Genomic DNA, 26,855 nt, shown 5'->3' on the forward strand with positions numbered 1-26,855 from the left:
TATTACAAAGTTTGCAATGGGCATTATGGTGGTATGGTATAATGTTAGGCCGCACCCCCTTTTCGCTGCGCAAGGGTCCCACCTACTACAAATCTAGGGCGAAACATGCCCTTGCGCCGGGCACCTAGCTACACCACTGAATACAGGTCTAAAAAGCAGAAATCTTTGGTAAAAGGTATTGCTGGTATTACTAGCAGCAATAAGATTGGGGGTGGGGGCACAGCATTAGCACTCAATGTGCGTACACCTATGCCTATGGCGAAGATCTGTCCTCTTTTCTCCTGAAGTAGTCCAGCTCTTCGCAAAATTAAAAAATGCGAGTGTCCCGGCAGTCATCTGTCACGGACTGAGGAGAGAGCAGAGATGTTTCATCTTCTGCGCCTCTCCTCCGAATGATTCTATTGGCTGCCTAGCGGCCAATCAGGAGCAGCAATCAGGAGCCGCAAAATTTGGACATGGACCCGGACGCCGACACAGACCAGGACCAGGACACCAGACCAAGGGCCCAGGGACCTACCTACGGGCTCAATATAGTTAAGTATCAGTATGTGTGGGCTTTGGATGTAATAAAGCTTTATTTTTCTAGGGTGTCAGTGTGTGTTTATTTGACTATTATTACTGTGGAACTACAATTGCCAGCGGGCCCTTTGTGGTTCTCCAAGTCCCACCTTGCTGGGACTCATAGTTCCACAGTATTAAACAATAGTTTATTCTATTTTTTACACAACTTCATCAGCCCGGTGGCCACCGCTCCAGGGCCACCGGGGACAGCACCAGGCTTCAGCCTGGTCAGGTAAGTCCTTTTAATGGGGGGGTCCCCACTCAGCCAGGGCCCCTGGCCAGGCTGACTGGTCAGTAGGGATGAATGCTTTGGCCGGGGGGACTTGTATAAAAAGTCTCCCCCCCGGCTGTGGCATTACCCTGCTGGTTGGTTTGGCCTGGGACTGGTTCTTAAAATACGGGGGACCCCTAGTCATTTTGTCCCCCGTATTTTGGGAACCAGCCCCGGACCTGGAGCCTGGGGCTGGTTTTAAAAATATCTGGGAAACCCTATTTGCCGGGTTTCCTGATTTTTTTATACCAGCCCCGGCTCTTTCAGCCTGGTGCTGGTTACGGCTGTGGAGTGGACCCCACGCTGTTTTTTTTAACAATTCATTTATTTTACCATTTTATTATTTACACTGAAGCCTGCACGGATCTGACTGATCTGTGCAGGCTAAAGCCAAATACAACAGGAAAATAAAGTGTATTTGTATCCTGCCATATTTGGCACGCCATTCGCGGGCGTTTTACGCTAATTAGCGGCCGTATTTTTAATACGACCGCTTAGTAAATCAGGAACCACCATTCTTTTGAATGGTGATTTCTGTCGTATTCTATCAATGGTGTAATCATTCCTATTTGTAAATACGAATGTCCCATCAATACGAATACGAAAATTCTTATTTTTGGCATAGTAAATACCAAATATACGTATACGCCAAAAAAAAATGGTATTTTCGTATGAAATCCATTTTTTCCCCACAAATTTTTGATAGTAAATTTCCCCCTAAGTATTTGGAATACCATGATATATATATATGTGTGTTTGTCTGATGAATTCATACTTGCCTACTTGACCCTCTCCATGCGGGAGAAAATGCTCTGCTCCTGGATTTCCCTGGTAATGTATGATTGCCAGCACCTGTGGTGAAACCCCTTTACATAGCTCCACACAGGTGCTGGCAATCATACATTACCGGAGAAGTCCAGAAACAGAGAACTTCCTCCCGCATGGAGAGGGTCAGGTAGGCAAGTATGGATGAATTCCCTCGCAGTGCTCACTTATTTAACAAAAATGGGAAAACAGGAAAGTTACTTAAATCAATGAAACTTAAATATTGGTGGTGATAATTCTGCATACATTGCCAGGTGTTACAGTGTATTGTATACATAAGACCTGGATGGTAACAATATATCTTAAGTAACTGAAATAAACAGAAATACATAGTGCAATACAGTAAAGCAGTAGTTCCCAACCCTGGTCTTCAAGTACCCCAACAGTGCACATTTTCCAGGTCACCCAGCAGGTGCACTCATTATTCAGGCACATTTGAAAAGATCCACAGGTGGAGCTAATTATCTCACCTGTGATTCTGTGTGGAGACCTGGAAAACATGCACTGTTGGGGGTACTTGAGGACCAGGGTTGGGAACCACTGCAGTAAAGTAAAAAAAGTGGACTGGTGAATGCTATTGCAATAACCCGGGCCTTAGCTGGTTGAAAATATGCCTTAAAGGTGTTTCTTCTCAATCTGATGTCTGTCGTGAATTGGAGCCACACGATAGGAGACACTGCCAGAGGGAAATCCTAAAAGATACACATTTTAAGGCCTATTTTCACCCAGCTAAGGGTGATTGCAATAGTATTCACCAGTCCACTTTACTGTATAGCACTATATATTTCTGTTTTATTTCAGTTACTTAAGATATACATGTATGTGAGTATATTTTTAGCTTTCGGGCAGCACATAGGGTTGCCACCTCACTCACCATCGATTTCTGGATATCAACCTCCTTAGCCTTATGTGCACGCAAAAGGTGCATGCTCCCCTGGAGAAGTGGGCGTGGCTTTGTAAAAAGTAGGCGTGGACTATTGTAAAAGTGGGTGTGGTCTCTGTAAACATTGGTGTGGAACTATAAGACAGTTTTCCCATTTAACCCTGTGCGCCGCCAATTCATTTAACACTGTATACAGGGGCGTAACAACAAATATAGCGCAACCCCCCCCCCCTCCTGCTGAGCAAGTAGAAGAAGCTGAGCAAGTAGAAGCACCGCAGACGAATAGATCTGCGTCCCGGTTAGAGGCAGCAAACGGCAACTGGGGTAAGTCAGGAGTGGAACAATAGCCCTGCAGACCCCCGGCGCCCACACTTTACACAGCACCTTCCCGCGGGGTCTGCGGGGCTATTGTTACGCCTTTGACTATATATACACATGTGTATGTGTATATACTGTATATGTATATATATATATAGCGATGTAGATGGCGCGGCACTCGTGACTGTTTCAAAGGAAACCAGATAGGAGCCAATATCTTATCAACTTTTCAAATTTTAATTTGAAACGTTGATAAGCTATTGGTTCCTATCTGGTTTCCTTTGAAACAGTCACGAGTGCCGCGCCATCTACATCGCTATACTGCAAACTTCTGCTGCGGAGGCACCGACGTCTCTATTACCTGTTGTTGGGAGTGCCGGACCACATATGCATATATATATATATATATATATATATTATACATGTGTGTGTATATATATATATATATATATATATATATATTAGTGCTGGGCACGTTAACGCGTTAATATATCGCCTTAACGCGCTGGCACATTAACTGCGATTAAAATATTTAACGCAGTTAATGCAGGGGGGGTGCGCGTGTGCACAGTGGGGCGATATGGCAGCAGGGAACAGTAAAATGTGGCTGGCGGACACGGGAAACAAATGAAAGATGGGGCTTCGACGCACGGGTGCAGAGCGCCCCTCCAAATATGGCCACCGCTGTGTAGGAGACAAACGCTAGAGGTGCTCCTTTACCTCTAGCATCTGTCACGGAAGTTCAGAGTGCACACACAGCGCTACCCAGAAGTGCAGATTCCAGGAGCGCTGTGGATCTGCAACCCCTGGTATGGAGAAAGTTAACCGCGCTGGCATGGAGCAAGGAAACACCCCCTGGCATGGAGCAAGAAAACACCCCCTGGCATGAAGCAAGAAAACACCCCCTGGCAACGAGCAAGAAAACACCTCCTGGCAATGAGCAAGAAACCCCCCACCTGGCAACGAGCAAGTAACCCATCCCTGGCAACAAGCAGGGAACCCACTATGGCAACATGCATGCAATCCCCCTTGGCAAAATGCATTTCATTTATGTGCCTATCAGAGCGATTAATCGCAGTTAATCGAAAAAATTTCATGCGATTAATTGCGATTAAAAATTGTAATCGTTGCCCACCACTAATATATATATATATATATATATATATATATATATACAGTCTCCTTGGAGCAGCACGACCGGCATAAATACTCAAATACTTTTAGAAGGGTGCCTACCAGGGATCCCAATGGCATAGGACCTCACCACATATTCGTCGTATGGAGGCACTCCAATAATAATCACACACTGGCACAGGTGTAAAGCGTAACGTTTCGAGGTTTTTTAATACCTCTTCATCAGACAACAAATAACAGCAAGTACACAAAATTTATACTCACGGCACCATCAGCATGAAGGGTCTCCGGCGCGGGAGCAGCACCCGATGACTTCCGCTTCCGTCATTCATCTGCGTCGTCTCACGTCCCTCAGCAGAGAGTGTGGTTACGTCACGGCAGTCGGGCGGCTCCGTTGCCATAGATCCCTGTACACAAAACAAGAAAAACTTTATTATAGACAAAAACAAACAATCATAATATATATAACAATAAAAAAGTGAAAAATGGATTAAAAACGCAGACCTCCAATCACTACTAGCCCAAGACAGGCCAATGTGATATAGAATAAGCAAAGGTATAACAATACAGGCATAGTAATGAAACTGTGTTCTAGTAGAAACGCCAGGCAGTGGCTTTCACAGTGGCATATTTGCATGGAGCGTCATATAACAAAAAGAGCTTAGCGGGGGCAGTATTAGTTTTTACAGAAGACAACGTAAGCCCAGCTGTTCATTAAGGCCACGAGGGGCCAATGTACCCAACCGGTGTATCCACATTGTTTCACACCGGAGGAGTTTCAGAGATCTGTCTCCTCTTCTGATGTAAGGCGGTACATGGTCAATTAAAATATATCTAAGAGATGCCACACTGTGTCCGGCCTGTAAAAAATGCCGTGCCACTGGTTGGTCACTCGACCTGGTCTCAAGGGCAATTTTGATAGCATGGCGATGGTTAGCCATTCTTTCTTTCAGGGTACGATCTGTCTTCCCCACATAACTATAGCCACATGGACAAGTCATATATCTTTTGTATAAATTTTGTGTATTTGCTGTTATTTGTTGTCTGATGAAGAGGTATTAAAAAACCTCGAAACGTTACACTTTACACCTGTGCCAGTGTGTGATTATTATTGGAGTGCCTCCATACGACGAATATATATATATATATATATATATATATATATATATATATATTATATACACTTAACATCAGCACTCACCTTTCCTAGTTTTGGGGTGCCCTATGGCTTGTGACCACATTGTTTAAACAGACATTGTAGGCCTGTAGGGGCTCTGCACACACTAAATTAACTGATAATAAATAGTGGAGATTTGGTTCATGAATTGATCAATGCATTTAAGCCTGCAGCCCCTACAATGTCTATATATATATATATATATATATATATAAGGGATATATAGTTGTAGGATCCTGCGCTATGATACAGTCAACAAAGAGTCACCAGTAATAGGGGTACCCTTTTGCAAAGGGACCAGGCACCAAAGGACCAAGATAGAACTGCAGCCCTCTCTCGATGGTGAGCCTCTGGAACCCACAGAGGAGATGGATCTATAGAAAAATGTGAAGAGAGAGGCGCTTCATGGTGCATTAAACGAATAACAGTTTAATATGAGAATTAAACTTCTCCACAATAAAAGAGAGTCAGAGACTCGTACCAAAAAGCAGGGCACTGTGGACTGGGTACCACACGATTTTACAATAATAAAACCAGGCAAGACTGCTCACGATTCATCCAGACCCAGCAATCCGAACACGACCTGCAGAGGGCTGCACGGCTGGCTTGCTGTACAACTATCGGGGACGCGACGGAGCGCTGGAGACAGGAGCAGGATCAGCTGGAAGGCACGTCGTAGGCCACGCCCTGACGCGTTTCGTCGTAAGACTTCGTCAGAGCACGCCCTCTGACGAAGTCTTACGACGAAACGCGTCAGGGCGTGGCCTACGACGTTCCATGAAGCGCCTCTCTCTTCACATTTTTAACATTTTTATATATATATATATATATATACACACACATGTATAATATATATACACAAACATGTCATGCACAAACCTCGGCGCCTCCCTCTATAACGACACCCTATCTTCGGCATTGGACTCTGCCTGCCCTCCCTCCTCTAGCCCCCTTTGATGCTCCAACCCCCAACCGTGGCACTCGCCTATCACCCGATTCCTTAAAAAGTGCTCTCACACTGCTGAACGCTTCTGGAAGAAATCACGCTCCCTCGCGGATTATCTCCATTTCAAATTCATTCTTTCCTCCTTCAGCTCTGCCCTTGCTCTGGCCAAGGAATCCTACTTTAAGTCCCTCATGCTTTCCCAATCATCCAACCCCCGCAGGCTCTTCGCCACCTTCAACTCCTTGCTCTCCCCCCTCCTCCAGCTCTTCTGTCCTCCATTGTAGCCGCTGATTTTGCTACCTACTTTTCAACCAAAATCTCCTCTCTCAGGACTGCCATCACTGCTGTCATGACCTTGCCCTCTCCCTCCTCCCCTCCTACATCTCCACTCCCCTCCTTCCCACCCCTGTCCTCATTTTACCCCACCACTGCCGCTGAAGTCCATTCTATCCTTCAAGACGCTTCTCCCTCCACCTGCCCGATCGATCCTATCCCCTCCAATATTGTCCGTCGTCTCAGTCCGTTGGTCTGCTCTCACCTGGCTCACCTCTTTAATCTTTCCCTATCCTCTGGGATCTTCCCCTCCTCCTGCAAACACGCTCTTGTCTCCGCAATTCTCAAAAAAACAAATATGGACCCCAACTCTCCATCCAACTACAGGCCCATATCCCTCCTCCCTTTTGCCTCCAAACTCCTAGAACGTCTGGCCTATAATCGTCTCCAAAGCCACCTTACTGCTAACTCCATTCTTCAATCCGGGTTCCGCCCTTTACATTCCACTGAAACTGACCTGACCAAAGTCACTAACGATCTACTATCGTAGTCCTTGGCCCTTTCCTCTTCTCCCTCTACACCACCTCTCTGGGCACCCTCATCAGATCCTATGGCTTCCATTACTACCTTTATGCTGATGATACCCTAATCTATCTCTCCTCCCCCCGACCTATCCCCATCACTTCTATCCAAGGTCTCAGAATGCCTCATGGCCATCTCAGCCTGGATGACCCAACGCTTCCTGAAACTAAACATGGCTAAAACTGAGCTTCTAATCTTCCATCCCCCGAACATCTCCTCTTCTCCCACTATCTCCATCAGCATTGGTGAAACCGAGATCACCTCCACCGACCAAACGCGCTGCCTCGGTGTCATCATTGACTCCTCCCTCTCTTTCACCCGCCACATTCATGCTCTCTCACAGTCTTGCCGCTTTCACCTCCGCAACATCTCGCGCATCAGACCATTCCTCTCCACTGATGCGACCAAAATTCTCATTCACTCTCTTGTCATCTCCCGCCTTGACTACTGCAACATCCTTCTCTCCGGGCTACCTCTCACCCGCCTTACCCCTCTCCAATCCATTCTTAATGCTGCTGCTAGGCTCATCTTCCTCTCCCGCTGCTCTACCTCCGCCTCCCCCCTCTATCTATCTCTTCACTGGCTCCCCATTCCTTTCTGAGTTCTCTTTAAACTCCTCACCACCACCTACAAGGCTCTCTCCTCCTCCACCGCTCCTTAACTCTCTTCACTGATCTCTATCCACACTCCCTCCCGTCCTCTCCGCTCCACCTCTGACCACCGCCTGACCTCTAACCTAATCACCTCCTCCCACTCCTGTGTCCAAGACTTCTCTCGCGCTGCTCCCCTGCACTGGAACAACCTCCTGCCACCTATCAGGCTTTCTGATTCCCTTACCTCCTTCAAGCGCTCCCTCAAAACCCACTTCCGACTAGCCTATCCCTCCTCCTCCTAACCTCTTTCGCTTCTCCTATCCTGCCTCCCCTAGCCCTACATCTGTTCCCATCCATTCCTACTTATCCTATTGTCTTTCATTCGTCCACCCACCTCCTTTTAGTCTGTTAACTCTTACTTCAGAACTGATGATCATTTTAGTTCTAGTTAGTTATTTTATCAACACACCCTGTACGTTACCTTGTAATTAGTTTTTTATTTGCTATGTACGGCGCTGCGGACACTTTGTGGTGTCTTATAAATAAACAAACTACTACTAGTACTACTACATGTAGCCCATATACTGCAGGGTTACACTTCAGCCCCAGCATGCCATGTCCCTGGGCAGCCACAGGAGAGAGAGGGCTGCCCGGGGAGGGGGGAGGAGAGGTCACAGCGTGGGCACTCTACGGCATCCCAGAAGGCAGCGCGGGGGTCCAGAGGCGTAAGTTCATACCAGACACCTGGAGGTGAAATATATGGTGGTGCCCCTTCATTTATGTAATTATGGGAACCTGCTGAGACAGGAAATAGCCTGTCCCTGCAATGTGCTTGATAAGCTACACTGGGTCTGCACATATGTTTTCAGCCTGACTGTACTGCACAGTGGACCACTTCTGCCTGGCCAGGTATGCAATCTGTAGCCCATAGGTTACTCTGGGCTACCACATTTTCAGATGGTGGCAGTTGCTGAGAACTATATTGGGATTGCTTTGCATACTCTGTGTACTATACATTGAATAAGTGCTGCAGTATACAGGGTGCAGCGTATGACCTGCTCAGCAGCATCACATATACATTATTAGATGTCGTTACCTCTGCAGGCTGCTGAGGTCCTGTAGGGGCAATGAGTAGGGCAGGGGAGCTCTGCTCCAATAGAACTTTTCTTAAATACAGTATGTGCAGGTGCTGGGAGCCAGCAGCCTCTCTACTCAAACACGTGGTGGATGCCCAGCAGCGGGATCTATAAGGGACTGCTGAGGAATGACAGCAGATAGATAGCTAACTAGAAAGGGAGAATGAGATGGGGGGGAGGGGGCGAGGGAGAGAAATAGAGGAGGAAAATGAGAGCGATAGGGAATGATAGAGAAAGGGAGAAACAAGAATGTCAGAGAAAGAGAAAGAATGTAAGGGAGTGAGGGGGGAGTCGGGGAAAGTGAGAAAATTATCAGCCCCCACCTTAGCCTGGAGCCACGGAAACAGAAGCCACAGGAGTCTGGACCTGTCCTGCAGTGAGTGGCAAAACCCCCTGTGTCTCCAGCACTCTGTGCCTATCTGTGTGTGACCTCCGGCCAGCTACTGCAGCTGTCTATTACTGCCTGCGTTGCGAACTGCAGCCGCTTGAGACAGGGGCCCTGGAGAAACTTGCTCCAAGAGCCAGCCGGCATTTGAGTGGATGTGCCCCTTCAGGGCACAGTGCCCCGGCGGTGGGAGCCTGCGTTGCCTCCCGGAGTTCCGCCACTGCCCCTATTCACTGCTGCTGCTGGTAATCTGAACCTCACAGGACTCCTGTCCACACAGTGACAGCTGCTCCACCCCCTCCGAGTCCCTGCACGCTGCCCTGCACTGCCAATGACTGTCTACCTGTCACCTTCAGAGTCCTCACTAGGGATGGCCATCGTTGCCATTGCCATCGATGGTTGCCATTGATGGCAATTCGGCAACTGGCCATCGATAGTGCTAAACTATGCAATAGATGCCATCAATATGTTTACATATCGATGGTCATCCATTGTGTTGGAAGGCTGGAAGATGCCTTCCGCAGCAGCACCAGCTCATGTCAGTGTCAGTAAGCAGCGGGAGCTACATTTCCTCCAGACTGTCCCCATTCATGTAAATTACCATCCCGTGGATGCGTTGTGCTGATGCCTGTGAGCCAATCACTGCAGAGGCTGCAGGGACCCAGTGGCCACCCGGCAGCCAATCACTAGTGGCTATTATTATTTCAAAAGCCGCGCATGCTCCTGCCGCCCCATGCCACTCTGCATAAGTCCAGTGCCAGTCTGCTGCTTAGAGCACTGGGGACAGTATGCTACTGACAGCCGCTCTCAGCAGAAGCGGTGAGCGGGCTGTCTGCGCAGCAGGGGACTGGATCAACTCAGAGCAGTGTCAGTTATTCCAGCCGCATCCAGTCCCCGCTGCGCAGACACGCTGCTCACCTACTCTGGTGAGCGGTGTATCAGCTTTTCCAACCCCCATGGGCAACAAGCGTAAAATGCCCCATGGCAACCAACACGAAATGCCCCCTGGGAAACCAGCATGCAAACACAACCCCCATCTGTGGCAACCAGCATGTAACATCTGCAACAAGCATATAGGTAAGCAGCACCAATGTGGTACAATGTGTACTGGGCATAACTGTGGGTGCTATATTGTGTACTGGGTATAACGGTCAGTGCTATAATGTGTACTGGACATAGCGGTGGGTGCTATAATGTGTACTGGGTATAATGGTGTGTGCTATAATGTGTACTGGGGGCATTACAATATGTGGTGTAATGTGAATTGGTACTATTATGTGGCCACACCCCTTCCTCACAAAGCCATGTCCTAAATTTTTGGTGCATGCCTTAGGTGCGCACTGTCCCTGTTTTCAGGATTATGTATTTTCTAGATTTCTATGTATTCTGCTTTATATGATCGGGACAATTCATACTCCCCCCCGACCCACATGTGTCATGCTGGGGGAAGGACAGAGGAGGTTCTATTCCATTGGGACCCGGAAAAGGTTGGGTAGGACCCCAATTTTTCTAAGTGAGGGGTCCCAGGGACCCATTATTTTTTGGTGGTTTTCACGATCATTGTATGTGTGGCATAATATGGGCATTACGATGTGTGATACAATATGTAATGGGAATTATGGCATGTACAGTAGCCTAATGTGTAATGGGCATTATGATGTATGGCATAGTATGTAATGGGCGTTACGGTGTGTGGCATAATGCCTAATGGGCATTTTGGCATGTGGCATAATATCTTAATGGGTATTACGGTTTGTGGTATAATGTGTAGTAGGTATTATGGTGTGTGGCATAATGTGTAGTAGCTATCAATTCAGAAGTGATACTGTCTGAGTTGGGGGAAACCATTATATGGGACTTCTTGACACCAATACGCCCACCATCCATCCCTGCTCCACACAACTACTAGTGCTTGAGGGGACCCCAGAAATATCAGTGTATGGGGCCACAAGATTTCTGTTGCCGGCCCTGCCTCTGACGCTCACCCTTCCCAGCGTGCAGGTGGTTGCTTCATGTTGCCGTCGCCACTGTCTGTCAGGCAGTGCCACAGGCAGCGGCCACCAACAGGAGCAGGGTGCAGAGCAGGGAGAGCACCTCTGATGACCGGCGCCTCCCTGCTTTGCATCCCTCGCTGAGTGGGTTTCGCCGGCCCTGATCACAAGGCAGCACTGCTGGACTTGGCACACTGGTTTGCACCCCATGACTGCTACGGGACACTGGGCAGCACCCCTGGAATTAAATGGCACACATGTTGGAAGCCCTGGAATTACACACGACACATGGCAGTACCCCTGGAATTATACAGCACACATGGCGGCATCCTTGGAATACAGCATGGTGGGACCCCTGAAATTATATGGCACACTTGGCAGCATCCCTAGATTAATATATCTCATATAGCAGCAACCCAGGAATTATTCGGCACACTTTGCAGCACCCCTGTAGTAAAAATATATACAGGTTGAGTATCCCGTATCCGAGTATCCGTTATCCGAATTATTCCGAAAACCATACATTCCAGAAAGTGAACAAAAATTTTTTTTTTTGCTAAAAACTCACTGGGGACATATGTAACAGCACTACTGGTGACATGATATGTAACTGGCACTATATATGTGCAAGAAAATGATTGCTTGGCATTCAAATTCAATATCTGAGATAGTACACAAATTTTGTTTCATGTTTTGAAACCTTTTTTTTGAACAAATAAAATATATTTGTGTGTATTTTATGTGGTAATAAAATATATTTGTGTGTATTTTATGTGTTTATACAGCTTACATGCAAGATACTTCAAAATACATAATTGAAATATTAAAATATTCCGAAATACGCAATAATCCGTTATCCAAAATTCTCCTGGTCCCGAGCATTTTGGATACGGGATACTCAACCTGTATATAATTTTTTTATTTTTTAGGTACTTATGTAGTATCTGGGCTGCCGATTTCTAAATCGGGTCGGATCGGGAGATCGCATCGCATCGCATGCGACCATGCGATTCGATGCGATGCGATGCGATGCGATGACCCGATTTTTCCATAGGAATCAATGTTAAAATGGACTGAGTCCATTTTAACATGGAATTCAATGGGAAAAATGGGTCCTTTTCATACCCCTACTATCCAAGTGGGCATGGAGTTGGATATAAACCTGTGGCGAGCGTAGCGAGCCACCGAGCCCGAAGCGTGGCGAGCGAAGCGTGGCGAGCGAAGCGAGCCCCGCGAGGGGACGATACCGTCCCCTCGCGGGGCTCGCTTCGCTCGCCACGCTTCGGGCTCGGTGGCTCGCTACGCTCGCCACAGGTTTATATCCAACTCCATGCCCACTTGGATAGTAGGGGTATGAAAAGGACCCATTTTTCCATAGGAATCATTTTAACATTGATTCCTATGGAAAAATCGGGTCATCGCATCCGATATCGGATGCGATATCGGATGCGATGCGATGCGATATCGCATCGCATCGCATCTGATTGTATGCCTTAACTTAAGGCATACAATCAAAAAATCGGCAGCCCAGATACTACATAAGTACCATTTTTTATATTTTTAAATATTTGTTCTTTATAATTTTTTTACATAAGGTAGCCCCTTAATAATACCCAATATTAACTCCCCATAGTAAATCCCCTTTAGTAGTCTCCCATAGTAATCCCCATTAGTAGTCCCCCATAGTAGGCCCTAGGGTTGCCAATCCCGGGGCATTTTTTCAATCCCGGAATTCGGGATTGAAAAATGCCCGATCCCGGGATTCCCGGGATCCCGGGATTGGCTTCCCTAATACAAAAACCCGCCCCGGCCGCCCGCATATTTACTTACAGGTGCGGTGCGGTGCGGCCGGGCGGGTGATGAGAATGCAGGCTGGGTGGGAAGGAGGGTGGGCGGCGGGAGGTCAGCGCAGGAGTGAGATGAGGAGGCGGCGGGCGGCGGGAGGTCAGCGCAGGAGTGAGATGAGGAGGCGGCGGCTGTTGTGTGCCCTGCGCAGCGTGACCTCTGACGTCGTCACGCTGCGCAGAGCTGCACTGCCCGGGACGGGAGAAGCCGGGCAGCGTCTGAGCACTAGCTCAGACGCTGCCCGGCATTAGACTGCGCATGCGCAGTCTAATCCCGAAATCCCGGGATTGGAAACTCTAATCCCGGGATTGAAATCCCGGAGTTTTAGGGGCCAAATCCCGGGATCCCGCCAATCCCGATCCCGGGATTGGCCACCCTAGTAGGCCCCCCATAGCTGCACACCACTGCCCTCCACTTAGCCCTAACTGCAGCAGACGTGTCCATGCTATCAGAAATCACAGCCAGAATGAAAATGGTGACGATCCTGGGAATTATATAGGGTTCAGGTCTTGCAAGAATCTGACAACAGGATAATGACGGTCAACCTCCATCTGGATCAGGAAAATGCGCGAAGGAGCGAGCCATCCACAAGCGTGCCTTGGATCAGGTAAATTCTTAGAAAACTGAACCCGCTCATCTGTAGTTGTTATTCCCTTAGCATCCCTTAGTTGTTATTCACTTATAACCCAGGTTATTGCCAGGTGGCAGCCTGGTCGACCCGGGTCAAGGAGAGGTGTGAAAGCATAAACCCAGCAGTTCGACCTGGGTTATAAGTAGAATTAAGTAGAGTTAAACCTGTGTATAATGGGAGACCCAGGTTTAGTGTAGGGCATTGCGATGTGAAAGTGGTATGTGTTATGTTGCCCATACACCTACGTGATCGGATGCAATGTCCATCGCATCCGATTGCATCTTATGGTACAAAAAGTGCCCTCTTCCAGCACCACATTGGGTGCTTCAAGAGGGTGTTAGAGTAGCATAGCGCTACAAAGGAGCGCTAGCAGGCAGCCGGGGTCAGCACGGCAGCCGAATTTCACTTTAAAAAACAAACAAACCACTAGGCGGCCCTCTGGCCACCGCTGACCCCTGCTGCCCGCTAGCGTTCCTTCACAGCACTACGCTACTCAGACGTACGCAACCAGCGGCCCCTCTGACCCTCTCCCAAACCCGATGCCTCTGAAAGCATTCCCTCCGCCCCCACCCGCGGATTGCATTAGAGCAATCGCATGTGGTTAAAAACCACATGCGACCCCTCCTGCAATTCAATAGATATTATGTGCCGCACATACTATTTATCAACGCGACATACGACCAGCGGGCCTGCGCATTGTGTCGCATGGTTCCTAAAATGTGCATAAAATCATTACATTTATTGAAATCGAATGATTACATGCAATATCTCATAAGTGTATGGGCTACATTACATGATTTGAAAACGGTTATAAAGGTCCATGCACAACTGCTTAAGATGACAGCATACCATGGTCACAAAGCTACAAAACACATGATTTTGGGCAGGTGAATGTTAGCTGATGTTAGCAATAATAGAAGATAAAGCAGAACACTTCTGTCGTTGGGTGGGGTACATTAGAGAAAATATTGCACCCTTTGCTATCTGTATTTAATAATAGTGGTATACACTACACCCTGCTGCCAGCTGCATTAAATGACCAGATTTTTCAGGGGACTATTCACATCCGATCTCAGTGCTTTAATCAAATGGGTTTTTTTTTTATTATTCTTCGTGCTACATATTCCTCCTCCGCCCGCAATACTAGAACCAATCAGCGAGCCGATTCATGGAACTTTCCTTATATGGCCTGGCCGGTGGGGAGCGCGCAGTATAAGTACGGTGCCGAGCCTCTTTTTTTCTCCAGTCCAGTGACCGCTCACATATCTCCTATCAAGTGCACGGCAGCTGCTTTACCCGACACACACGGTAAGCTAGAACGGCTATATTGTTAGCGTGCAGTGTTCCTCTCTTAGCTTAGAACGGTTGTGTTGGGGGGGGGGGGGGGGGGTTATATTAATGTCTCGAGAGAGAGTGTGTGTGTATATATATATATATATATATATATATATATATATATATATATATATATATATATATATATATATATATATATATATATATATATATGACACACACACATAGGGTGCTTGTTACCTAGACTTCTATCGTACTGCCTGGTTTCTCTCTCGTCCCCATGCTTTGAGTTGGGGTTTGGAATGCTCAGATTCTATGTAACCTGCAGACGACTGGGTTGTAGCAGTATTTTTAAACGTTACTACGCCTGTCAGAGGCTGTGTACGGGACAGCGGTGACTCGAGGTATAGAAAATGTAATGCAAGGCGTTTTCTATTGTTAAGCTAGAGGTAACCTAAAGTATGCAGGGTGTGGTCTGGGCTGCATCAGCTTTATCGGGCTCTAATGCTGTAGTCCTAGTGATTTTCAAAGGCGGCTGGGATTGTAAGGGAGGCACTTGATTGAATAGTGCAAGACCAAGTTTTCCAGTCTGAGTATGCACAACAATTTCAGTTATCATTAGACTGACACTGAGTGTGTGTAAATGTATGGTCCCCCCCCCCCTCCTTTGCTAATCTGCTCTGTTGCCTTATTTGGTAATTCTTGCAGAGTCGAAGGACTTCCCTTTGTTTTACAGAGGTGATGCAAACCCTCGCGCCCCCTGCAGGCTGCTCCTACGCATGGATGGCAGGAAATAGATCTTCTTAACGTGTATGTAATTCAAATTTCAGATCATCATGGAAGACGATATTGCTGCACTGGTTGTAGATAATGGCTCTGGAATGTGCAAAGCTGGCTTTGCTGGAGACGATGCTCCCCGTGCTGTATTCCCATCCATTGTCGGTCGCCCCAGACATCAGGTGTGGCTTTTGTTTTCACTTTTTTTCAAACGTCCAAAAACTGTATACTGCATAAAGAAACTAACTATTTTATATTGAGTATTTTTGCAGTTTTTTTTTTTTTTTTTTTTGGAAGAAAGATGCATGACTTCAATATACACCTAACTACATACCTCCAACATGACCCTCTGTTTCTGGACTTTCCTCTGAATTAATAACTGCCATCACCTGTGTTGAAAAACACCTTTCTTATTAATTACCCTGTTCAGCACAGGTGATAGCAGTCATACATTCAGAGGAAAGTTCAGAAACAGCAATGTGTCCCTCCTGGAGAGGGTCATGTTGGGAGGCATGTAACTGAATAGGGTGTGGCAGAACAGCAGATAAGAATCATATAGGGTTTGTGGTTCCTCAACCTTACATGATCCTTAGGGGTAAATGTATTGTACTTGTACAATTTGTTGGTTTAACACATTTTTCTAAACTTTAGCTAGTGGTGCATAGCATTCCTGTTTTATGAGACTGCTTCTCAGTCATACTTTATCAGTGCTGATACTGGTAACGCCCATGGTGTTGCATAAACTTATCCCTTGGGTAATCCTAACACGCTTTTAATAATCTGAGATGGAAGTTGGAGTTCTTGCTTTTTTAACGTCCCAACAGCAGCTTTCATTGGTCAAACAGGATTCTTAAATCTAACATAGAGCAGGACTAGGGGGTAATAAGTGTAGAAGGCTCTATCACTAAATTAGCTGTGTTTAGTACAGTTTTTGCAAACTCTGCTTAAGACCTATTTAGTGCCATAAATTAAGCAATTTAATAACTTGCAGCAATTTAAACCATTGGTGGGTGATCCCACTGCTATGGGCAATAAGTTGTTTGTTCTGACTTTAGAATGTGAATGCAGCAGGAGCTGACTAGCTTGCAGCCACCATGTCCTGGTTGGCTGTCAAAACAGGACTTTACACTGAGTGCTATAGTAGTCTTAAGCCCCCCATACACGGTCCGTTTAACGGATCCGTTCTGTGCTGAAACAGCACACATCGGATGCGATGTGTACCTAGTACAAAAAAAGTATGTGCAGCACATACTTTTTGTACCGTACTATGTGATGCGCGGGAGCGCACACCGCATAGTACAGAACTGATGCCGGCGAACGGCTCCGTGTATGGGCAGCTTTACTGCTGTACAGGGTTAAACTGGTGCTTTATATCTAATATGCACTTGATCAGAGCAACAAGTAAATTGGCCACATAGAATGCCTGAAGCTACAAACAACATCTTCCGGAGACTGGGATGTATTCAATGCTTTTTGCGGTCGCAGGGTCAGTATTCAACTCTTCCCCCCCCCCCCCCCCCCCCCCCCTTGCTAGTTTTGCACGAGGGGGAAAGGCTTATGCGGCCACTAAAACAGCAGGGCTCGCAGCTAAATGCAGTGGGCTCCCTGTATGAGCTGTGAGCGCACTGAATAGGTCGATCATCTGGCATGGGGGTCAAATGGCAAGTATCTCTTGTTTTTGGCAATCCCTGCCATTTAATCCCCTCGCCAGCTGCATTGAATACCCCATAGACTGCACCCTATTTGTAGGTTATATAAAGCCCCATACACAATGCTTAGATACAAATAACATCGGCTGTGGGCCCGAGTAATGTCGCTGGAACCCACTGAACAGGCAGGTCGTATGGCTATATTGCCAAGTTGTCTTAACATGCAGGTCCATCATCATTAATGGTGCACATTGCTAATAAGTGCACACTAGACCATATTGTGAATATCACTCAGAAGCCCCTTTCTGAGTGATAATTTTCAAAATCTCCTTTAGTGCATTCCTGGCCACCTGTGGCTCCAGCTGTTGTAAACTCAGTCTGCCTTACCACACTTTTAACAAAACTGGGGTGTTTCATTGGAGCTGGAGAGCCACACATTGGCTAGGCCTGCTATAGTCTGTATGGGGCTTTAGTTTCCATTGCGTGTAAGTTTACACATGGTGCAATTCTTTTTCTATTCAATTTGTAAATATCTGTACTATAGTCTTGCCTGCAGTGTGTGTGTTGGTTTTTTTTTTTTTTTTAAATATACTGCGCATCAGAATATAATTCCAGCTGAATTTTTTGATTCTGCTTTATATAAGTAAAATAGACCCAATGGAACCATGTGTATACCACATTAGGGGAGGTTAGACAAATATATAAGCTTGGAATTTGAAATTCTTTAAGGACTTTATTTTACCATACTGACAGTACTTTTCTTACACTTCAAGGGTGTTATGGTCGGAATGGGCCAGAAAGACAGCTATGTAGGTGATGAAGCTCAGAGCAAGAGGGGTATCCTTACCCTAAAGTACCCAATCGAGCATGGCATTGTCACAAACTGGGATGACATGGAGAAGATCTGGCATCACACCTTCTATAATGAGTTGAGGGTTGCCCCAGAAGAGCACCCAGTTCTGCTGACTGAAGCGCCCCTTAACCCTAAAGCAAACCGTGAGAAAATGACACAGGTATTTAATCATACACACTATATTTTTTATTTTGTTTATCAATTATGCATATATTAATTAATTTAACTTGCTGTTCATACAGGGCTCTCATCCCAATTCTTGGATTCTCTACAGGTTCTAATTATCTCTTCTGCTTGAATAACTAACAGTTGTGCAGTGACTACTGTAAACTTATAACACTTGTAAAACACTTCCTAAGTTCACTGCTTGCCTCTTCTGCTTTAATACAACCTAAATTACTTTAAATGCAGTTAACATTGCAGTGACACATGCATGGTTTGCAGTCTATTGCTAAATGTTCTTTAAACAATGATATTTTTGTTTTATTTATTTTTTTAGATTATGTTTGAGACCTTCAACACTCCTGCAATGTACGTTGCCATTCAGGCTGTACTGTCTTTATATGCCTCTGGACGTACAACTGGTATTGTGATGGACTCTGGTGATGGTGTCACTCACACTGTGCCAATCTATGAAGGTTATGCACTGCCCCATGCTATCTTGCGTCTTGACCTGGCAGGGCGTGACCTTACTGACTATCTCATGAAAATCTTGACTGAAAGAGGCTATAGCTTTACTACCACTGCTGAGAGGGAAATTGTGCGTGATATCAAAGAGAAGCTTTGTTATGTGGCTCTAGATTTTGAACAAGAAATGGCTACAGCTGCTTCTTCCTCCTCTCTGGAAAAGAGCTATGAATTGCCTGATGGGCAGGTAATAACCATTGGTAATGAGAGATTCAGGTGTCCAGAAGCACTCTTCCAGCCTTCCTTCCTTGGTAAGAGTTAATTACTTTTCCTCTCACTTGTAGGAATTTTTTGTCTTTATAGAGAACTTGTTTACTAAATCTACACTCTTGCAGGTATGGAATCATGTGGAATCCATGAGACTACCTACAACTCTATAATGAAATGTGATGTGGATATCCGTAAGGATCTATATGCTAATACTGTGCTCTCTGGAGGTACAACAATGTATCCAGGAATCGCTGACAGAATGCAGAAAGAAATCACTGCATTGGCACCAAGCACAATGAAGATCAAGGTATGGCTTAAGATTGTAGTTTGACTCAACCCTTATATATTTTTTGATCTTTATGATTATAAAACTTTAAGATGCATCTTGCTAGAATACCCATTTAAAGTAAACTGTAATGTCTGATCTTTCTGCAGATAATTGCACCACCAGAGCGTAAATACTCAGTTTGGATCGGAGGTTCTATTTTGGCCTCTCTATCTACCTTCCAACAGATGTGGATCAGCAAGCAGGAGTATGATGAGTCTGGACCTTCAATTGTCCATCGTAAATGCTTCTAAATGAACTGATGCATACTTGTTATTGTGCCGGAAGATCACATTGGCATGGCTTTCCTTATTTGTTGGCGCTTGGCTCAGGTTTTAATAACTGGAATGGGGAGAGCAGGCAAACTCCAACCTAGTGCATCTGAAGACTGATTGTAAATTTTTTTTTTTTTCTTTTTCCAGTGTAATGCTTTGTCCAGAAATGTCCTTCTGAATGCTGCTCAGTTTCAGCTATTAAATATAATGGTTGTATTGCTTGTATGTGCAGCTACTTACCCAAACATGTCTTTTGTATCTTCTACCTTGAGCATTCTGTAACTCTTAGCTCATAAATGGGCGCTATTTCTAACTTTTCATAAAAAGTTTACATTGTCATTGATGGTAACATGATAGGGGAGGGATGGTCAACTGAACAATTAAAACTAATAAAAAGTTGCAATTTCATGTTTGTCTGCTCTGTTCAAATGTAATTGGGAAAAGTTTTTTAAGTTAATTAGCTAATGTTCTACAGCAATTTAGAAAGTACCAAACAGGTGTAGGGCTATTGTCTAGATGGGCAATTGTATTGCCTGAATAGGATTTAGCTGAGTGATAAAATGTTAATATTTTACAACTTTCACATTGCAGTGCAGGTCAGATCTTGATTCTAGGTCTGGTACAGTCAACATGAGTTGCCCACTATACACAGGGCGACCTGGGTTTCTTAAAAAAAAAAAAAAAAATATATTACCCAGGTTGATTTAAAAGGTAGGCATGCCTCCCAACATGACCCTCTCCAGGAGGGACACTTTACTCTGTTTCTGGACTTCCCTCCTAAATAATTGCTGTCACCTGTTTTAAACAGGTAAGAAAGGTGTTCACACAGGTGATGGCAATCATACATGAAAAGAAGTCCAGAAACAGCATTGTGTCCCTCCTGGAGAGGGTCATGTTGGGAGGTATGGGTAGGTTGACCAAGGGTTTTAGTCCTGGTGTTTTCACACCATCTCAACCAGGCTATAACTGTGCTGTGAAAGGTGCATTGCTCATCTAACAAATTTCATGAACATCGGTTTTTGTCAGGTTCCAAAAATGTGTGTGTGTGTGTGTGTGTGTGTGTGTGTATATATATATATATATATATATATATATATTCTATCCACCTGCAATCCACAGCATTGGTGGTCATAACTGTTGCTTTCTTGGTATATTGGAGTCTGTCAGGTTCAATTAATCACTAAAGCTTAAACTATGCAATCTGTTAATGCACAATGCTAGTAAAAACACTAAGGGCAGGTGGGAGAGTTACCAGTCCAAGGTGAAGGAGCCTTGGATTCAAATATATAGCGTACACAAAGTATAAGTTGCAAGTGAATCATATACCCTTTTACACCAAAAATCCCAGATTTGGCATTTTTTTAATGAAGGATCGGGGACTTAAACTGCTGTGCCCACCCATAGTATAGATGGAAGTGGTGCTTGGAGATGATATCTTCAAGCTCCGGGACCACACAAATGTAAGCTGCTGGGCTGCCCCCGTACACCCCCATCCCCTTGGGTGACCGGGTGTACCCATTTACACCACCTTCTACCCAGGTCCTAGCAGTGTTCTACCCAGGTCAGTACCTAGGTAGAAGTCCTGTATAAAGGGACAGGGCGAGTCCAAGTTACACCGCCTCTGACCCAGGGTTTTGCAGCGGTGTAAAAGGGAGATTGGACTACATATCCACCTGAATTACAGATGTGACCTTTATAGATTATTGCTGTGTGGTGAGGCATATGTATTGTGGTAGAACAAAGATTTGTATGTGTACCCAGCGCTGGACTGGTGGAGCTGCTGGTCTATTGTAACGGGTTAACGCCCAGAAAACCCAAATATACAATGCACAGAAAAAGAGAATTAACAATAGACTAGCGCTAAAAGGAAACCAAATAAATGTATCTGGAAAATGAAGCAGGATTCTGCAACAGAATTCTTCCTGGTGCTAAAAACGATAAGGACTTACAATGAAATTCTATCAGGTGTTCACGTAATGGTTTCTTTAGTAATAGCTTCAGGGTAGCAGGGAATGGACAGCATGAAATCAACTTACATTTGCGTTCTGTCTCGCGTTCATAACAAAGGTTTCTTTACCAGTGGACACCAGATGACAGGTAACACGAAAATTTATTCATAAGAAGTAATCCACATGGATCCATACGGTAAAAAGTGGTAGTTTAAAAAAAGTCCAAAGAAGCAATCAGTAGCTGGAACAGACGTGCGGCGGCTTCTCCCGTCGTGACAGGCGTGCTGCAGAAACGCCGGCAGGGGAGATCCGTGTGATGCCGGACTCTACACAGCGGCATCACACGGATCTCCCCTGCCGGCGTTTCTGCAGCACGCCTGTCACGACGGTAAAAGTTGATTTCATGCTGTCCATTCCCTGCTACCCTGAAGCTATTACTAAAGAAACCATTACGTGAACACCTGATAGAATTTCATTGTAAGTCCTTATCGTTTTTAGCACCAGGAAGAATTCTGTTGCAGAATCCTGCTTCATTTTCCAGATACATTTATTTGGTTTCCTTTTAGCGCTAGTCTATTGTTAATTCTCTTTTTCTGTGCATATGTATTGTGGTGTAACATGTCATTTCTGTGCAGGCTCTACTGTTGCTGTTTGATGTACAATAACTGAGTAACTTTAAAAGGACACATTCTGTACAAATAGAATGATTAAACATCTGAAAGATATTAACAATTTCAGGGAGTTGACAAGTAGGTCTGGTCCATACACACTATAAGATTAACTCTCCAATCTGGTTGGGATTTCTGTGAGCAAATGACAATTGTTTGCTCCCAAACACTGAAAAGAAGGGGGGGGGATACTTAGGACAAATTTGATTATATCTACTATATATATATATATATACTCGAGTATAAGCCTACTTTTTCAGAACATTTTTTATGCTGAAAAAGCCCCCTCAGCTTATACTCAAGTGAGGGTCCCAAGTTTTCCCAGTTTTTTTTTGTTGTAAAATTAGATGCCTCTGCTTATAATCGGGTCGACTTATATTCGAGTATATATGGTAATTTGCAGATGACTGCTTGGTTTTTGTCCATTTTCCAGCTTTTGGTAATAGTTGATTTTATATTTGTTCATATAAATTTCCAGGTTCTGGCCAACCAGCCAGATTAGAAAGTATCTTAATGTATGTGGACCCAGTGGCTAATTTGAGGTGTTCTTTTTTTTTTTTTTTTTTTTTACCAAGATACCTGCATATTAATCTGGATTCTATGTAATAGGCTTCCCTGTTCTAGACTGACCAGTAAAACAACAATCCTCAATTGGCTATGGATTTTGCAGGAAGATTCCATCATTGTCATCTGACTGCATTTACTGCTGCCAGCCCAGGCTATGAGTACACTTGCTTGGTTCATTGGGTTAGAAGTTGGACAGTGTGCAATGCAGCCAACCCACAAAAATATATATATATTTTTTGGTACTTGTGTAGTTTCATGGCGCTGTGCTACTTCCGGGTGTACGCTCGCCACGAAATCTGTCCAAAAAAGAACTTAACTCCATGCCAACATGGATAGTTCATACCTCCACTATCCATGTTGGCATGGAGTTGATTTTAAATAGCGTGGCGAGCCACCAAGCCCGCAGCGTGGGCGAGCGAAGTGAGCCCCGCAAGGGGACTCAGACGCATGGTGCCGTGAAACTACACAAGTACACTTTTTTTTTTTTTTTTTTTTTTTATAGAGGTTTGTTTGGCCACAGTGCACATAAGCACAAAGCCTGCAATATGATATCTTCTGGGGCTTGGATGCAGTGGGCAACACCTCTTCAGATTGGCATTGCCTAATGCTGGCCACACATCAGACCAACTTTCTTCCAACCATCCAACTAGTTGCTTGGATGGAATAAAAACATGGCACTAAATGGGAGCAAATGTAATATTTACAATACTTCAGAAATTTGCTCCCAAAATATGGAAAAGGGCAAAAACTGTTGCTCAGACATGGTACTGTAGTTTAACCTGTTTGATTTAAACAATTTGAATGTTTTTGTCCATTTTCCTGGGTTTGTGAGCACATTTCTGATTGTCCTTTGCTCCCATCCAGTAATCAGAAATGTGCTCACAAACCCAGGAAAATGGACAAAAACATTCAAATTGTTTAAATCAAACAGGTTGAACTACAGTACCATGTCTGAGCAACAGTTTTTTTTCCATATTTTGGGAGCAAATTTCTGAAGTATTGTAAATATTACATTTGCTCCCATTTAGTGCCATGTTTTTATTCCATCCAAGCAACTGGTTGGAGAAAAGTTGGTCTGATGTGTGGCCAGCATTACTCTGAGGAATCATCTGAATCCCTTCCAGTATTTCTGTTTACACCCACATCATGCAACGCATGTGCAGATATGGCTTGCAGGTTTAGGACCCGGAGTCCTATTGGTGCAAAGGATGGTTGTTACCTCAAGAGCTGTCCTTCATGCACATGGTGTTGCTAGAACCCCTCGCCACATGTTTTCAGTGGTAGGTACAGCCAGTGTTGTTACTGTCATGCCAGTGCTGCCTCCACCTAGGACCCATTGCTCTAGGGTGCAGCTTGTTCAGGTGCAGATGAGGCAAATGTACCATGTGAAGAGCGTTAAGCTGGCTACTTAAGATTTATCTGATTGGTGGGAACAAAAATCTGACTGCATTGGAAAAAATGACATTTAATCATTTACTCCAAAACGCTTGAAAAATTGACAAAATTGTTAAATAAAGTTGATGTAACCGGTTTGGCAAAATCATTTTTGGCAGTTTTCCAGCATTTAGGAGCAAATAACGTATGCTTACATCAACTACCAGATTTTTGTTATATCATGCACACACAGAACAAATGAGTAAACCAGTGGTTCTCAACCTCGGTCAAGTACCCCCAGCAGTTCACATTTTCCAGTTCTCCACACAGAATCCCAAGTAATATAATAATAAGCTCCACTTGTAAAACCATTTCAAATGTGATAGTGAATAATGATCAAACCAGTGCACACACCCCCCCCCCCCCCCCCTCCCAAATCGTGCACAACAGGGTGATCATATTTCCACATGCTGGAGGTATCAGCGAGTTAAGGTGCCCATACACTAGTAAGATTTATCTTCAGATCTGGATGATTGGAACAAAAACATGGTTATGGATGAGTGACAGTTTGTCAGTTTTCCAGCATTTCCAAGCAAATGGTCAACTGTCATTTGCTCTCATCCATAACCATGTTTTTGTTCCAACCAGCCAGATCTGAAGATAAATCTTCGTGTGTATGGCCAGCTTTAGATGAAAGACCAGTAGATGCACACATTGAATTGTGAATTTTTTTTTTTTTACCGGTGTATCATTGATTGATCGAAAACTGCTATATTGTTGAAAAAACTTAACGTGTAGGCAGCTTAACTCTCTCTGCACATGTTACATTTGCCCCACCTGCAGGGCACATAGTTTTACCCATTTGAGAAATGGGCCCTGTACATAAAAGTACTTCAATCAAATGCTTGTATATTATTGCAGATGTTTAAACTGTGTGTATCTTAAGATGTAACTCAATATAACCGTGCAACTTTGTAGGCTAGACTTTACATTTAATTTTGGGCAGGAAAATTGTGCTCAACTTTATGCATATTTAGATTTTTTTTATTTTTGTAATTTCTTTAAGGCATTTGTTCTTTTCATTATATGGATATGTGAATATTATAATGTATAAGGTGTGCCCAAATTAAAATGAAACTTCCTGTAGTGTTGTTCTATCTAATCTTAAGGCCCCCATACACTATGCGATTTTGGTCCGATTTCATCCGATTTCGGCACTTGGTGCCGATAATCGGATGAAATCGGCCCAAAATCGTATGTGTGTGATGTCTGATCCGATCCGATGCGCGGTCCCGTGCGCATCGGACCGGATCAGGGAGGTCGGACGGTCAGCACATAAGATCATCCGACCTCCCTGTATGCATATGCCTGCCACCTGACAGGCATATGCATGCAGACACCGGGCGGGCAGCGGGTCCCTGAGCACCGGCTGACTGACCTGGCCGGGCGGTGGTGCGTGCGGGCAGCGGCCAGCGGTGGTGGGGGCGGGCGGCGGGTGCGGTGAACGCTGCTGACCTGGCCGGGCAGTGTACTTACTTACATAGCAGCAGCGGGGACGGGCAGCGCAGTGGCGGCTATTATATTTTGAAAATACTTGTCAAATGACCGGCCGCTCTCTGATTGGCTGAGAGCTCTCCGGCCAATCAGAGAGCGGCCGGTCATTTGACAAGTATTTTCAAAATATAATAGCCGCCACTGCGCTGCCCGTCCCCGCTGCTGCTATGTGTAAGTACACTGCGCTCACCGCACACGCCGCCCGTCCCCACCGCCGCTGGCCGCCCCCACCCACCACCACCGCTGGCCGCCCCCACCACCACCGCTGGCCACCCCCACCACCACCGCTGGCCGCCCCCACCACCGCAGCCGCCGCTGCCCGCCCCCACCACTGCCGCTGCCCGCCCCCACTACTGCTCACCGCCCTGCAGCTCCCCATTTTTTTTTTAACATGGGATAAATCGCATGCGATTTATCCCATGTAAAAAATGGCACATCAAGTGCCAGATTGTATGTGAGCCTCCCGGGGAGCTGCCGGGCGGCTCGCAGGTAAATTGGGTCCGACTTGTCCCTAGGACAAGTCGGCCTAATGTATGGGGGCCTTTAGTGGGTTAATGGGTTTGCTGATGGAGATGGAGCGGATAGATTCCATGGAGTTTTTCCAGTTGCGCATGTGTAGTGAACGGCTTTGCGTCACTGCGAATAGAGATGGTGAGTGATTGCGAATGGTTTTCCCCTCGTGCACATGGGTGGAAATTGCATGTATAGGGCAGCATTTACCTGATCGCTGGGCTCTGAAAAATCGCAGCCCATCTATCAGGTGTGAATCAAGCCCTATGTCTCTCGACAAACATGTCTTGTGTACAGAAACATGCAAATATGTTCCAGAATGGTCTAGAAATCATCAGTTGAAGTAAAAATCTCTGATCTATAGTAAGTTTTGATTCGCAGCCCCACATGTTACCATTTGGCTATCCGGCCTTCGTGTTGGGAGCCATGATCCCGGATCAGGTCTCCCAACAGCATGTGTGAACAAGTCTCCCTCAAGTGTACTTTACGCCACTTCCCAAATCAACTGCCTTATTCAATGTAGAAAACTTTAATTAAATGTGTGAACACGCTTTCAAAGAACCACAAATACCCTAACACCAGTCACATCTATTTTTTGTGAATGTCTGTC

General features: G+C 45.3%; 1 protein-coding gene across 1 annotated transcript; it reads left to right on the plus strand.

Annotated features, from left to right (window-relative positions):
- The first annotated feature begins 14,701 nt into the window (after positions 1–14,701).
- ACTB (actin beta) lies at positions 14,702–20,031 on the plus strand. Its single transcript, XM_083153569.1, has 6 exons — positions 14,702–14,859; positions 15,678–15,806; positions 18,047–18,286; positions 18,626–19,064; positions 19,149–19,330; positions 19,459–20,031. Exons 2-6 carry the CDS (start codon positions 15,684–15,686, stop codon positions 19,600–19,602), a joined length of 1,128 nt encoding a protein of 375 aa, XP_083009695.1. The 5' UTR covers positions 14,702–14,859; positions 15,678–15,683; the 3' UTR covers positions 19,603–20,031.
- The last annotated feature ends 6,824 nt before the right edge of the window (positions 20,032–26,855 follow it).

Source organism: Crinia signifera, chromosome 7 (genome assembly GCF_055691185.1).
Source record: "Crinia signifera chromosome 7, ASM5569118v1, whole genome shotgun sequence".
NCBI classification, from domain to species: domain Eukaryota; kingdom Metazoa; phylum Chordata; class Amphibia; order Anura; family Myobatrachidae; genus Crinia; species Crinia signifera.

Excerpts from the sequence above, each read along its gene's own strand:
- ACTB (XM_083153569.1), top strand. The coding sequence starts at position 15,684 with ATGGAAGACGATATTGCTGCACTGGTTGTAGATAATGGCTCTGGAATG. Across the intron at positions 19,065-19,148 it reads CTTCCAGCCTTCCTTCCTTG|GTATGGAATCATGTGGAATC; the intron begins GTAAGAGTTAAT and ends ACACTCTTGCAG. Across the intron at positions 19,331-19,458 it reads CAAGCACAATGAAGATCAAG|ATAATTGCACCACCAGAGCG; the intron begins GTATGGCTTAAG and ends ATCTTTCTGCAG.